We start from the raw sequence: 15,075 nt of genomic DNA, 5'->3' as shown, positions 1-15,075 counted from the left end.
AGCTTTATTTATTCCTGTTTCCTTACTGTCCCATGACTTTTATTGTTGTTCGAATGAGGATCCTATCTTGGTAAGTCTCTCCTCAGGGTGTCATTGCACTAATCCCCTGGACTTGCTGGCCTTTTACCACCATTTCATTGTTAGACAGACAGACAGATAAAGATCTTGACCCTAAGCATTCACATTTAATTCTGCTCCACTTCACTGCTTGCCTTCACCCTCATAAAAGATCAAAACAGTTGCAGAGGTAACAGACCCACATTAGAGGTCCCAAAAAGAAATGGAAAAGGAAAACATAATCCATCTTGAAATTCAAAGCTCATTGATCTAACCCAGCTCTAATCAGCTGTGATTTAAATTTCAGAGGATCTTAGTGTTTATTTGTCTGGCTAACCTTGGCTTTCATTCTCACACAGGGTCCCCTGGGTCCAGAAGAGGAACCTACAGCCAAGGTAGACTCAGTATTGTGTCACTTTGTGTCTTTGGCTCTTTTTATGCAGGGATTGTCAACAGAGCAGGCTGTATTTTTCTAGCAATATCCCATTCACTGTTGCACAAGTCACAAACACAGTCTTCTGCTGTTGTCTTTTGGCAGCTGACCAGTACAACATACTGAGACTGAATATTGGACTTAGACTCATCAAGTGGACAGAAAACATTTCCAGTGGGATATTAATGCTGCTTGTACCAGCTAGATGTGTTCTTTGCTAATGCATTGACCGAAACCACATTATGAGATGATAGATGTCAAAGGTTTTGTTTTCAGCTTGATCTACTGTTCTAAAGAGCCCAATAAATCAGTTAATGCAGCTTTAAGTAAGAAAAAAAAAAAACATCAACCGGTTGTGACCAGTTGCACAAAATATTTGACCCAAATTAAGGAAATTGCTTAAAAAGTTACAATGTCAGTTTAGGGGGAAAAGTGAACCCCATATGCGGCATTAAATATTTTATAGTTGCTTTAATGACATAATCACAACAATTTGCTTGGCTAAAGCCATGCTGCTAGAAAAGTTTTGAACTGACTGAATTACAGTATCTCAACAGTTTGAGATAAGTTTCTTGTAAGACAAAGTTAAGTTTATTTTTTATTAAAAATTGCACCAGTGTGCACAAGCTCTGAGGCTCATACAATTGTATCCTACTGAATGCCATTACAAGCCTAGTTGAAGTCAGAGTACTGTTAATGCTCATAAATTGAGTTAACTCACTTTTCATTTTGCAAAATGGAGTTCAAGGTGGATCTTAAGAAGATGTTATAATGTACATAGTAGACACAGCTAACGAAAATTCTAAAATGAAAAAAAACCCACTAGTATTCAAATAGTATCTGAGTTGGTGGATGAACAATTAAAGGTTGGTGGCCAAGGCAAGGTAAAAAATGTTTTAGTGAGAGTTTACTATATTGAATTACTTGATAAATTCAGTATAATATCCATTTCCATTGCACTACTTCCATCCTTCCATCAGTACAATAACAGACTCTTGTTATACTCAACACACCGCTCAAAACACTTTTTTTTTTCATAGAAATACCGTCTTTAGTGACTATATATTACCAAATGCCTTTTCTTTTAATGTAAAAGCCTACCAGAAAACAGAGGGTTTATACCTTTTGAGCTACTTGAAGAATGCTTTAATTTGAGACATCTGTGCAGGGAGTACTTACTTTCACAGTGATCAGAAAACAGAAGTGGAAGCAACTGGAAATAATTAATGAATTAACACAGTATTTCTGTTATAAAGAGAAAGTGAGAGCAGCAGAGTGGTGAGTATGACATGACTCTGTCGTACTGATGGAATTAGTGCTGTGGAAATGTGTAGAATTTACCAAGGCAACAATTAAAGATTGAGGAAATGGTGAGTTTGCATCAACAGCAAATTAAAAGAGTAGATCAGAAAACTGGGAAATGTAAGATATATTCATCAAACAAGGAATACAGAAATAAAGACCTGTTTCTGAGATGAAATAAAGGACCTCTCTGCAGCTGAGGTTGATAAAGGACTACGTGAAAATGGGTGTAAAATACATGGTAGGTGTAGGTAGGAATAGGACACATAAAGGGAAAATAATCTGTTTGTGTGTTTACTGCTGCATTACTACTCCTCTACTGTGTTTGTCTTTCAGGACAGTCAATCAAAATGTTCATCCGAGGCCGGCCGATAACCATGTACATCCCCTCTAACATCCAGAACTATGAAGACCTGAAGATGGAGCCGCCCTCAGAGAGACTGGAGCTGGACTGGGTGTATCCTTCCAGAATGCCACAGCAGTGATCAGCCTCTTGTCCGTGTTTATGGGGCTTATGTTACATTCCCTGGAAAATATCACTATAATAGTCTAGAGTCTTTGCGAGCAGAGTCAACCAAAGATTAAGTGTAAGATGTGAAGTTGTCGGTGCCATATGTGTAAATGGACAGGTCACAAATCTACAATAGCATTATTAATTTATTCACCTCTATGTAGGAGAGAAATTCATATATTTAAACTTCAACATGCAAATTGTTGATAATGACATAGGTTTCATGGTTGGGTTAACTATTCCTTTAATGTATGAAATGGACTGAATGTCACCTTGACTGTGTCATGTCAGCTATGGTTACCGGGGACGGGACTGCCGGGCCAATTTGTACTTCCTTCCTACGGGTGAAGCAGTGTACTTCATTGCCTGTGTCATTGTGCTTTACCACATCAACAACCGTGCACAACGCCACTATCGCAAACACACAGACTGTGTCCGCTGGTCAGTATGAGAGAATTCATATCATCTGCATCCAAAGATAAGATAAAATTATATTTTGAGCAATAGATAAACATTTGCGAAACACGCTACAATAGTGGGTGGATGACTGTTGGGCTTGTTATACTCTTCTTAAACCACAATCGTCAATTTACATTTCTGTTTGTGTACAGATCAAAAAATAAGATTAATTAGATAATCAGTGAGATTTCGAGGTGTTGGTAGGTCTATTTTAAAACTCTAGACAGAGCCAGGCTAGTTGCTTCCAGTTTTTGGATTAAGCTAGGCTAGAAAACAGGGCTCATGTGTAGCCCACAGCTAACTCACTGACTCCATGGCAACATTAAGCTTCATGTTTATAACACCCAATGGGAATGATGATACCTGCTGATGAAATCTCAATATATATTCATCTGAAATAGAAATAATTAAAAAAATACATATAAGAAAAACAACAGGAGTGACAAATTCCCTTGCAATGTTCTTTTGTTTTATACTTTTGGTAATTTTTTGACAGGAAGAAAGGCTCAGAATGTGCCATCAGCATGATTCTTACACCCCCTGAACACTAACGCTCTCCTCTGTTCATCTATATTCAGATATTTGCGGGGTGTTGAAAATCTTTGGACATACAAGCAAAAAACAAATAAGTTAAAATTGTGTTTTTTTCATAAAAACTGTCGGAGAACATGTACTGTATATTACCACTGACACAGCAGTTGATGGCATTAACCTACTGTATATACAGTATAACCATGTATGGCATGCCTACGTAAGACATACTATATAGTGACAATGCAATGAGCCTGTAAATAAGGGCACTCAGTATAACCCTCTAAGATCTATTAAAATTCACTAAAATCATCTCTAACATATTTAAACCATGCTTGATGTTATGCACTGTGCTTGGCAACATCTGATTCCAAATACCATATACAAAGCCTCCAGGGGAGTATGTTGGGACATTATTTTCTCAACAAGTCACTCTGATCTATCCCAGGTGATGCCAGGCTCTTAATAATAAAACAACAGTATGAAGCCATGAATATGAGCAGCTGACCATATAATGAGACAGTTATTAGCTTTTTAAACTGAAAAACAAAACAAAAATTTTGTTAAACTTGTGTCCAACTACAATCTATTTTTAAGGCATTTCATATCAATACAATATGTTTATTTTGGACAAATAGTTGAAAGGGGCTAGACAGAGTGTGCCGGATTTTACAAGTGTAGTTAAAATATTTTTTCAGCAAGTTTTTGGGCCCAGAAGCATAGGGAACATGGGGAAACTGGATACAATTTCTGTCTTGGACAACTCCCCAGTATCACAGTTTTGGCATGAATGTATGGGAATTATGTTCCATATTAATATCTAGAAAAATAAAAGCATTGTGGGGTTGTGTAAAATAATAGATATATTACTTTGCCCCTGTTGATATACAAAGGCCAAGTACATTATATTCCTGAAATAATGGGGAGTATACTCTGGTTTCCAAATTGGCTCTTAAAGGCTAGGGGGAAGTGACAGTTTAACTGTTCCTGCATTGCAGTCCGTAATAATTTAAGTAGTGACACATTTTTTATTTCTTTGGTTGTGTATACCAGCACATTAGAATTTAAATGAAGAAATGACTTGGAGGTTTAAGTGCTGACTTTAATAATTAGGCTGAATTACCATTTAGCTTTACATCATTATTCAGTCTGTCATTGTGTTTATTTTATGTGTTTTCTGTTTGGGGGTTGGGGGTTATTTAGTTTTGTTTTACCATAACCCTAATCAGTCAATAGGGAGTAATGTATCTATTCCTCTGCCACCATATTCACTCAAAATGGCAGCTGCAGTTGGGAGGAGGAGGTTTTTCATGACTGTTGAAGAAATATGTAGATTTAAGTGAGGTTATTTCTGTAAATTTGCTCACAACAATCTGTACAGCTGTGTAAATCTCATCTACGCTTTTTGCCATTTTGTGGCCATTTTCTGTCGCTTTTTTATACATATAGTTAACATAGTAGAGTATTATCAGGGAGGATACCTGCTAATATCTCTAGATCATAGACTTCATACAGTCTCTGACAGCAAAGTTTTGAATATTAACTCTGGTAACCCTATTAACAAAATGGATTGTATGACTAAGTTGACTGTGTACTATAAAAGGGGTCAATCATGGCAACAAACTCTGCAGTTCCTCCCACTCTTAAAGAGGTTACACAGCTCACAACTCACTGGTGGTTCAGTCTCACAGCTCTCATGAACCTCATTTTCAGCTAAAAACCTCTGATTACCTGACTGTTCACTACCTGCTCAGCAGCTAACAGCAGAGAGACAAAGTTACGGACCAGCTGGTGAACATAGTGGAGCATTTAGCAGCTAAAGAATCAGATATTTGTCTGAGGAGCTCGTGGGGCCAAAAGAGAGCTAAAAGGGGGGTGATTATTTGTCTTACATTCATCAGGTTGACACAAACACAATTTGAAATGCTAATTTTGCCTTGTGTCTGCTGGATGTGTAAATAGGCAACTGTTTGCTAACAAGTGTACAATTATAAATTGATAATCCGTCTAATGTTGTGTTTACAGTTTATTCCACTGCCCGTAAGTGGCCAGAAAAATTATTACTGTGGCTTTGAATATGGTTACTTATGATGGTTAAATTTATTTTAATTTTTTGAATTATTTTTGCCTGAGGAACAGGGTATAAAAATGGCAAATAATTCATACACTGTACAGGTAAATTGGATGCAAGTACCATCAGATTAAAGATGAGAGTCAGCATTTAATCTCATAGTTAATCCAATGTGCCGGAGTACAGAGACAACACAACCAAGAATATATGTCCAAACACTTATGGACTGCACTGTATATGACTGTGAGAGCACTTTTGTCAAACAAAGATATGTTGCCACTGGGCAGTATTTTTAAATATATATTTGCCCTAAAGACCTGAAAAAAACCCTTCTTGTTATTTTGTTTAATTATTTTTGTTTTTCATGCAGTCTTACCCTACATCCTGACAAAGTGCGAGTGGCATCTGGACAGACAGCTGGGGTGGATAAAGACGGAAAGGTGACTACTGCTGTGATACCAATCTAATGCACTTTGATCCTTTACAGACCTCTGGAAACATCTTTAGATGCTATAAACTGTATTTCTGTACACTTGTGCATGAAGTATCGCTGCATATATTGTTTGATCAACTCGCTATGAAAGTTGGACATTTCACTGAAGAAACGACTCTAACCCTCATGCAGATATACAGTATTTTGCTCCATTCTAATTTTAATGCATATAACCATTAAAAAGTGTGAAAAAGTTGTTGATTTTTGGCTCAAGATAACAGGTAGCGGTTACTATAAGTTTATGTCGAGGATAAATGTAAATAAAGTTTGTGTGTGTGTGTCAGCCCCTGCAGCCTTGTGTTCACATCTGGGACTCCACCTCCCTGGTCACACTGCAGCAGATCGGCCTGGGAACCTTCCAGAGGGGAGTGGGATCAGTTGCATTTTCTTTTGCTGTGAGTTGATTGCAATGTAACCTACTGTAAATTCTCAAATACTTTTACAAATGATTTACCTCAACTGCAGTGAGAACCAGGTATTTATTTGAAACATGTTTATATTCTCCCATCATTTTTAGATCTCAGCTAAGCTGCGAACAATGAAACTAAATACTTACTGTACAGATGTTTCACATAAAAAACACTTCCCACCCTTTCTTTTCCTGATAGGCTTTTTGAAAGTTTGGAAAAGTCTGCAGGAAGTATTGAGTTTCATTGACAGTAGCCTAGTACCAATAAAAAATGGTATAATCTATTGAGATTAATTAATTAATAAAAACAGTACTTGTGTTAAAAAAGAAAGTGAGGCCAGCAGAATGGCAAGTATGACATGACTGTTGTTGCACTGATTGGATTAGTGCTTTGGAAATGTACATTATACTGAATTTCCATGATTACTTGACAGGCCTTTATTTGTTCTGGATGTTGTTTTCAGGACTCTGGAGCGTTCCTGTGTGTGATCGATGACTCTAATGAACACATGCTGTCAGTATGGGACTGCAACAAGGGGACCAAGCATGCAGAGGTCAAGGTAAAGAAAATTCAGAGTGCAGTCATGGTTAAGTGTAAATGAACCTAAAGGGTTTAATAGTGAAGATATTTAAACAATTTTATGGTGATAGGGCTACATCTTATCACCTGTTTTATTCAGAACAGAAATACTGTCAACAAACACATTACCGTGTATTAAGTTTCATTAATCTTAGCTGACCTCTCTGAACCATTACAGACTATTACAGTGTTGCAATAGTAAACTCATACAATGCAGTATTTAAAAAATATAATAATAAAGCAGTTGCTGTAATATGGGCATGAATACAGCTACAGCAGAGATTTTTAAACTGTGAGGTGCCTCACCAGGGGGTTGCAGGAGAGTTGAAGAGGAGGCACAGAGGGAGAGATGTTTTGCCCAATGCTTTGGCCCACTGACAGACATGGTCAGCAGATCCAGCAGCAGTAATTGGTGTGACACACTGCTCAGGGAGGCAGTTAAGGAATTTTAAAACCCTGAGCACCGCAATTTGTGTCAAAAATCACACTCCTTCTCTGAGTCATAATTCAGTCAAATCTGAACAAACAGACATGATACACATATATTTAGTGTCAATGTGACTTACACTTTCAGATATCATTATCTCTGTTATGTCATTATTATTAAATGTCCATAGATCTCCCTAGAAATCATTTGAAGAGAGAGATTTGACAATCCTTATAACTGCAGAATTTGCCTGAGAATCATCAGGTTTTTAAGATTTCATCAGTATCAGAGTAATCCAGTGATAATTGTCTGTATATTCATGGGTGCATTGGAGCCAGCAACTGCTAATAGTATGTTTTACTGATGCCAATTTGCCAATGTAAATACAGTACATATAGTCTAACTAAACAGGGCTCAAGAAAAAAAAAAAAAAAACACAGCAACAAATAGGTAGATAAATAGGCAATCACTTGCTAACATGTTTGACATAACAACTTAATGACGTGATAATATGTTGGATTATGTGTTTTTCAACTTGCTGTGGAGTACTGGACACACAGACATAAAAATTATGTCTAACCTCTAATCTGATTTGGGGTATCAAACAAAATGTAAGACTGTTTCTTTAACATGTTCTGGTGCAGTTCTGAGTGCTTTTGGGTGACATGTTTTTACAGTTTGAGCAGGTTTGACATCCCATTTAACCCATGCACAACCAATGAAATCCTCCATGAAGATAAAGGATGTGAATCAGCCAGTCAGCAGTAATGTGAACACAGTGACAGTGCTGTCCTGCAGCCAGATGCCCAGTCTGGCTGCATGCTGAATTTGTAGGTGCTTTTTATAAAGGAGGTCTGTTTGGGAAGATTAAGGGAGGCGGTGTCTCTGCTATGCTTTTATGGGCTTTTATCCCAAAATGCCACAACTTCCCTGAAAGAAATTTCAGTACAGCTGTCATGGCAACAGTGTAAATATTTTATACAGTGAATTTGTACGAGTGTGTGTGTGTGTGTGTGTGTGTGTGTGTGTGTGTGTGTGTGTGTGTGTGTGTGTGTGTGTGTGTGTGTGTGTGTGTGTGTGTGTGTGTGTCCTCTGATTCAGCAGTGGGAATGCATAGGTGGGTTTTAGAACTTGTATATCATCTTAAGTCAAGAATTTAATGGGCTTGTGCAAAAATTTATGTTTTCTTGAAGGTAGCATCCAGTCCTGTTGGCATGGTTCAGTGTGGGGAGGCAGTTTGGAGCTGGACAGGCCAACGCTGACCCACACTGTATAAACATACGAGTTCATCCAACAGGAACAAGATAATTATATCCCCTCCCCTCAGCAGTGGGATAGTCCATATGCCACTTTACAGCATGGCCATGAATAGAACTTTTTGTGTAGAAATGATGCTTCTGTACTTTCTTTACATACTATATAAATGATCACGTTGGACCTGCCTGTGGAACTGTGTTGTTTGTCTCTGCCTGGTGGCAAAAAAAAACATCTAAAAAAAACCCATCCTTGATAGTTTTCTTCTGATTTATGTAAAAAAAAAAAAAAAGTTACATTAAAAAAGCTACATTAGTTAAAAAGAAGTTTAACAGAAAAGATTTGACTTATCGCCTGAAAAAGTTCTTAGGACTGACACGTCAGCTATCAATTGACTATTTATACATCCAGCAGACACAGAGCAGCATTAGCATTCATTTGGAGTCATGTTTATGTCCACCTGATGAATGTAAGTCCAAATATTCATACTCTTTCAATTCCTAAATCAAATGTCTGGCTCTTTAGCTGCTAAATGTTCAACTATGTTCAGCAGCTGGTCTCTAACTGTCTGTCTGATGTTTACTGCTGAGCAGGTAGTGGACTGCTCCCTTCTGCTGCTGGAAACCAGGGGTGCAGAAACAAAACAATGACCTAAAACACGCTAAAACAAATAAAAGCTCTGTCCATTGTTTATACTTTTAGAAGATATTGCTTAGTGGAGCTTAAAAAAAAATGCATAAAGTGCGTATCAAAGCTCCTAATAAAATCCCTTTACAGTAGTTACTCTTTCTGATTTCGTTATAGAGCTCAACAGTTTGTCCATTTTCAAAACATCAACAAAATAAAAGTATATTATCTGTTGCACAAACCTCCTTGAACATTAAAAAAAACCTAATTTAGCTCTTCTTTTGACCAACAGCATGAATTACAAGGTTACTTAAGTTGTTGTGCTTCACCACATTTGTATCTTCAAACTGGACCAGACTGGACCAAAGGCTCAAAATTTTTAAAAAAAAATACTTTCTTTTGGCAGATTTATCTAACAACACTGACTTTGCCCTCTCCATAGATAAATAAACACTTTTAAAATTCGAGCAACAAGAAGTTGTTGTAATCAAGATTTTATTTGTGTATGTTCATTCTTCATACTATAATGTACACATGGACAGTAGCAGGTTAAGGTCTGGATTCAACAAGGAGGTAGTCCACTGGGATGTTGTCTTACAATTCCTGTAAGTTTTTCCTGTCCCGTCTGATCTCACAAGTTTCTGTTATTGCAATGTTATCACAATTTCTTGTGTGTGTTGTTGTGTTTTTAGAGTACCAACGAGGCGGTGTTTGCTGTGGAGTTTAACCCAAGCGACAGTACCAATATCATCACCTGTGGTAAATCCCACGTCTACTTCTGGACACTCAGTGCAGGACAGTTCACAAAGAAGCAAGGCATCTTTGGAGTAAGACTCATTTGTGTTTATTGGATCTGTTTTTCCTGACAATATTTTGTGCCAATTTTATTGGCTTTAAAGTCACCTTAGTTCCCTTATTGTGACTGTATAAGTAAGTAAAATAAAAGGAAGTTTGCAGCTTCCTCAGTTTGAGGTCAAAAAGGGAAGTAAGGGGCATAAACAAAGACAACTGAAAACTGAAATTAGCCGTATGAATTCTGAAGAGGTTCAAATACAATTACAATCAGAGATTTGAACTTTTGAACAAGATTGAGCTGAACAACTTAAATTTTTTACTAGTACAGCAGCACAAATTTGAGCCAGAAGTTTACAATTTTTTTTTTTTTTTAATTATTATTATTTCTCTCAGGCTGTTTTTACAAAGCTTGCACAGTCCTCCAAATCACAACAAAATACAAAAACTGTAAACTCAACATACAACACATACCATTGATACAGTATATGACAAAACTGAGTACACCCCAGGTCAGTATCACTAAAATGTTAAGCAATTATAAATCCTTTTCATTGAATACAGTTTTATTTGTTTTTAGTCAAAGTCCAAGAAGAATTAAGCTACCTTCTGTTTTAAAATACTCAAAAGGTGATCTATTGGATTCAAGTCAGGGGACACACTTGGCTGGATCATAGTTTTTACTTTTTTCTTCTTTAACAGGACTAGGTCAAAAGCTAGTATATGGCTGGACCGTGTATGGTCAATGTGCAAAATTAAGGAAGTAGCTGAAAACTGTTGTGGAACTGCTGTAAACAACTACTTGAATGGAAAATAGCTAAAGCCTGCTGGAAAAGTAGCTAAATGTGGCTAGAGGATGTAATATGCCAATTAGCATAATCGTGATGTCATCGTGTAGCATTTGTATTCTGCCTAGTGTCAGGTAGTTTCAACCCTTTATCTTTTTGCTTCTCTCCTACTCTCTGTGATCACATATACAGTAATTTAATGCAGCTGAATTCCCACTAAAGCTGTTTTCATTTACATGTTTTTCTGTTTCTGTTGTCAGACAATGGGACAGGTATGAAATAGTGACTGAACCCATCAAGACTAGATGTTAACTGGCAGTCACTTCCAAGCGATTTCCAAGCTGCTGCTTTGCCCTGCTAAAATCCTGATTTGATAACATACTGTTGTCTGACAAAATCACCAGACACATAAGTTAAAGACAACGGCTGTGTTGTGATTTCAGCTATATTTACTTGTAAAATGATCACTACAGAGAAAATTAGAAGCTCATTCATGTTTGTCAGCTGCCGTGTGGTTACTTGAATGAGACAAATAGAGAAGTGTGCCTGCGGAGGGGAAGCTTCGTGCTCACAGGGCAATACTGGCAACTTCCTTCTACAGGAAGTAGTTAAGTTTTGTCCAAAAAGTCGCTAGACTTGTTGCTAGATACTTTTGTGAAGAAAAGTCATTAAAGAGGTCTGAAAAGTTGGTAAATCTAGTGACAAAGGCGCTAAGTTGGCAACACTGCCTGTAAGTGCCCCCTGATGATGTAATAAAAACTGTTAGCAGCAAATAATTTTGAAAGAGAAATGCCCAATGGGGAAACTCCAACACTCAGCCGGCCGACCAGTGGTATAATTTCAACACTCAGTCAGGCGGCATTCGGCAGACGAATGGTGTAACTTCATCACTCACTCACTCAGTCAGCGACAGACATTCGCATTTATAGGTTTGGCCCCACTGTTGTGGTCCAACCAAAAACTGTGATTTTTGCAGTGTGTTTGGGATCATTGCTGTGTCGGAAAATTCCTTTGCTGTCAAGCTTCTTGAGACTGAAAGTCATCTTTTCATTCAGTATTTGGGTATAAAAACTCACATTCATAGTACCATCTATAAATGTCAACTCCTCTACAGCTTTTGCACTCATGCAGGCCCACATCAGCACACTCCCACCTCCATGCTTGAGGGTTGGCACTGTGAAGTCACTGTGGTTATCCTGGCCAGGTCCACACCAAACATGCAAAGACTTAATCACCTTTTTGCATTTAGTTTGCACTTTTGGGCCTGCATTTCAATGTAGTCCATCTTAAGTGTTTGTTTTTAATTAAACATAAGATGAAATACCCTACACTTCAGCTTAAAAATAATACATTTATTGTAAGATGATACAATTTTTAATAAATTAGCATTTTAGTGATATTGCAAAGGGGTGCACTCAGTTGTGTTGTATACTGTATGTCAAATGACTATTTATTGTGAAAGGTGCCCCTTGTAGTGACAAGTAGTCTTTAGCAATTAATATGTCAGATGTTATGTTTTCAGCTTTTAGTGAGGCTTTAAAAAAGTGAATTTTGTGTAGCCTGACAGATTAATCTGAATAAAATAACTTGCGATATTGCATATTCATATTGTTATGAACAACAGTCTCCTTTTTTCTGTTTCAGAAATACAAGAAGCCCAAGTTTATCCAGTGCTTTGTGTTCAGTCTCACTGGAGATGTTCTTACTGGAGACTCTGAAGGAAACATCCTGACATGGGGAAAATCAGCTGCAGATATCAAAACTCTGGGTAAAGGAGCCAAAGGTCAGTGCTATGATAATGTAATAACAAAACTAGATGAAAAGCTAATAATGTAATCAATATATAAATAATAAAAAACAACAATATGGATACAAAGTATTTTTAATTGAAATGTAATTTTGATTCATTTCTAAAATGTGTTTGAAAAAATCATTTATTGTTTTTTTCACTCTTTAAATTTCATGTATTTATGTGTACAGTATACCTATATACAGTGGCTTCAGAAAGTATTCAGACCGTTTCACTTTTTGCACTCTTTGCATTGTAGATCTAGTTTTAAATTGGTAAAATTACCATTTTTGCCCATCAATCTACGCTCAATAACCTATAATGACAAAGTGAAAACATGTTTTCAGAAATGTTTGCAAATTTTTTAAAAGTAAAAAACTAATTTACAAAAGTATTCAGAGCCTTAATTCAGTGCTTTGTCGAAGACCCTTTGGCAGCAATTACAACCTCTTCTTGGGTAAGTCTCTACAAGCTTTTCACATCTGGATTTGGGCAGTTTATCCCTTTCTTCCTGGCAGATCCTCTCAAGCTCAGTAAGATTGGACGGAAATCGTCTGTGAACTGCCATCTTCAGGTCTCTCCACAGATGTTCTGTGGGGTTTAAGTCTTGACTTTGGCTGGGCCACTCGAGGACAGTCAGAGACTTGTCCCGAAGCCACTCCAGAGTTGTCTTGGCTTTATGATTCAGGTCATTGTTGTGCTGGAAGGTGAAACCGTGACCCCAGTTTCAGGTCAAGTGTACTCGGGCAGGTTTTCTTAAAAGACCTCTCTGCATTTGGCTGCATTCATCCTTCCCTCAATTGTATGTATTTACGTGTGTATATGTATGTATGTATGTATATGTACATGTTTATATATGTATATGTATATATGTGTATATGTATATATATGTATATATGTGTATATGTATATATGTGTATATGTATATGTATATATATGTGTATATGTATATATATATGTATATATGTATGTATATATGTATGTGTATTTTCTTTCTTCTAGATTGTTTTTGTTTTTTTCTGGGTTAAACACTTTAACTTTGTTTTTCAAATTGACAAAACTTCTGGTCCTCATTTGTCTCCTTACGCACTGGTAAACCAAGTTAATTTGTCTTTCATTTCCTAAAGAGACCTTCCAGATAATGCGTCAAACCAGAGCCCATGAAGGCAGCGTGTTCACACTGTGCACACTGCAGGGCGGTGCTCTGCTTAGTGGAGGAGGGAAAGACCGCAAGATCATCCGCTGGAGCGCCGACCTGGCACCTGAGAGAGAGTGTGAGGTGAACCACAACTGTATGTATGTGATGCTGTTGGTGGAGAGGTCTGTAAAGTTACATTCAAATCAGAAGAAAGTCTTATTGATTAATATGATAATTTCTCCAGATTCCAGAAAAGTTTGGGGCAGTCCGCACCATTGCTGATGTGGATGGGGAGGAACTACTAGTTGGTACGACCCGTAATGCAATCCTTAGAGGCACCTTCACAGATGGATTTGTGGCCATAGTGCAGGTATGCTCTAAGTTTTGCATTGTCAAATTTTTGGATGCTTTCTAGGAATTTTAGGATAGATATTTTTGTACTGAAGCTGCCAAATGCTTTTGTGTTACTTAATGTATTGTACCAGTATTAAAGGAATGATGGTAAAAGCAAATGGAGTTTAGTACAACAGAAAACACTACTTGAGTGTCTGCTCTTCTGGGAATACAACAGAAGAGCAGCTAGTGTATTTGTTAAGAATGAGTAGTTTTCCACACAGCAACAGGTCCCAGTCCAGTGTCGCCTGCATCTCTTCATCTGTCAGAGATGCATTAATCCTGCAACACTGGATTAAATGCACGCTTCATTTCCTGATAATTACTGGTGAAGGCAATGTGAAGGCAATTTAAATCCAGTGCGGGAATGGTGAACTTTGCCATTAACAATAAAAACTGCTACATAGAGAGAAGATTACTGAATGTAAATACACTGAAACATTGCTGAAAAAATGCTTTCCATTAATAGTATCAAAAACTGGGTTTGATGAGATGTTAGAGTTTTTGTCCCATGCCCCGTAACAGGTTAATCTGGCCTGTGACTATCTTTTATCCATATTTGTTCAGTCTGTTTGGATCCAGAAAATGTAGAAAACAGCTGGCATCAGAATGCATTTTAATAAATGTCTCCACTGAGCACTGGAATCTGGCCTCCTGCTCAAATTTTGACTTTTATCTGTGGGAAACTGAAACCACTTCCAGACAGACAAAACAACCTAAGTCTAAAGCCTTGCTAGTGGACCATAGAGGCTACTGTGATCTTACCAATAGTGGAGCTAAAACTTTAAAGTTTGTCCTGAGAGTGGTGCAGGAGAAAAGGTCATGGTTTCATAAAAAAATCCAAGTAGAAAACATTTCTATGGTGTGGTTTAAAACACTGATGCTTTGTAATTCACACATCTTTAATATACAGGATTGTTTATATTTTTTAAATAAGCCACATTACTTAAGTGTGTTCAGCATTCTCTTCAGTGCTACAGACAGCTAAGGAGACTAATCAGGGTCAAATTCAAATTTCTTG

General features: G+C 37.3%; 1 protein-coding gene across 4 annotated transcripts in view; it reads left to right on the top strand.

The window, feature by feature from the left end:
• The window catches only part of eml3 (EMAP like 3), a 65,654-nt gene that overhangs the window by 40,443 nt on the left and 10,136 nt on the right, over window positions 1–15,075 (top strand). For all 4 annotated transcript variants that reach the window (XM_040140992.1, XM_040140991.1, XM_040140993.1 and 1 more), the window contains 10 exons: window positions 417–452; window positions 2,129–2,249; window positions 2,595–2,744; window positions 5,735–5,804; window positions 6,142–6,252; window positions 6,731–6,826; window positions 9,847–9,981; window positions 12,379–12,517; window positions 13,651–13,802; window positions 13,906–14,031. In XM_040140992.1, coding sequence (XP_039996926.1) covers window positions 417–452; window positions 2,129–2,249; window positions 2,595–2,744; window positions 5,735–5,804; window positions 6,142–6,252; window positions 6,731–6,826; window positions 9,847–9,981; window positions 12,379–12,517; window positions 13,651–13,802; window positions 13,906–14,031 — 1,136 coding nt within the window. The remainder of the gene's footprint in view (window positions 1–416; window positions 453–2,128; window positions 2,250–2,594; window positions 2,745–5,734; window positions 5,805–6,141; window positions 6,253–6,730; window positions 6,827–9,846; window positions 9,982–12,378; window positions 12,518–13,650; window positions 13,803–13,905; window positions 14,032–15,075) is intronic.

The sequence above is a fragment of the Xiphias gladius genome, chromosome 12 (genome assembly GCF_016859285.1).
Source record: "Xiphias gladius isolate SHS-SW01 ecotype Sanya breed wild chromosome 12, ASM1685928v1, whole genome shotgun sequence".
Lineage (NCBI taxonomy): Eukaryota > Metazoa > Chordata > Actinopteri > Istiophoriformes > Xiphiidae > Xiphias > Xiphias gladius.
This window is presented reverse-complemented; position numbering and strand designations above follow the sequence as displayed.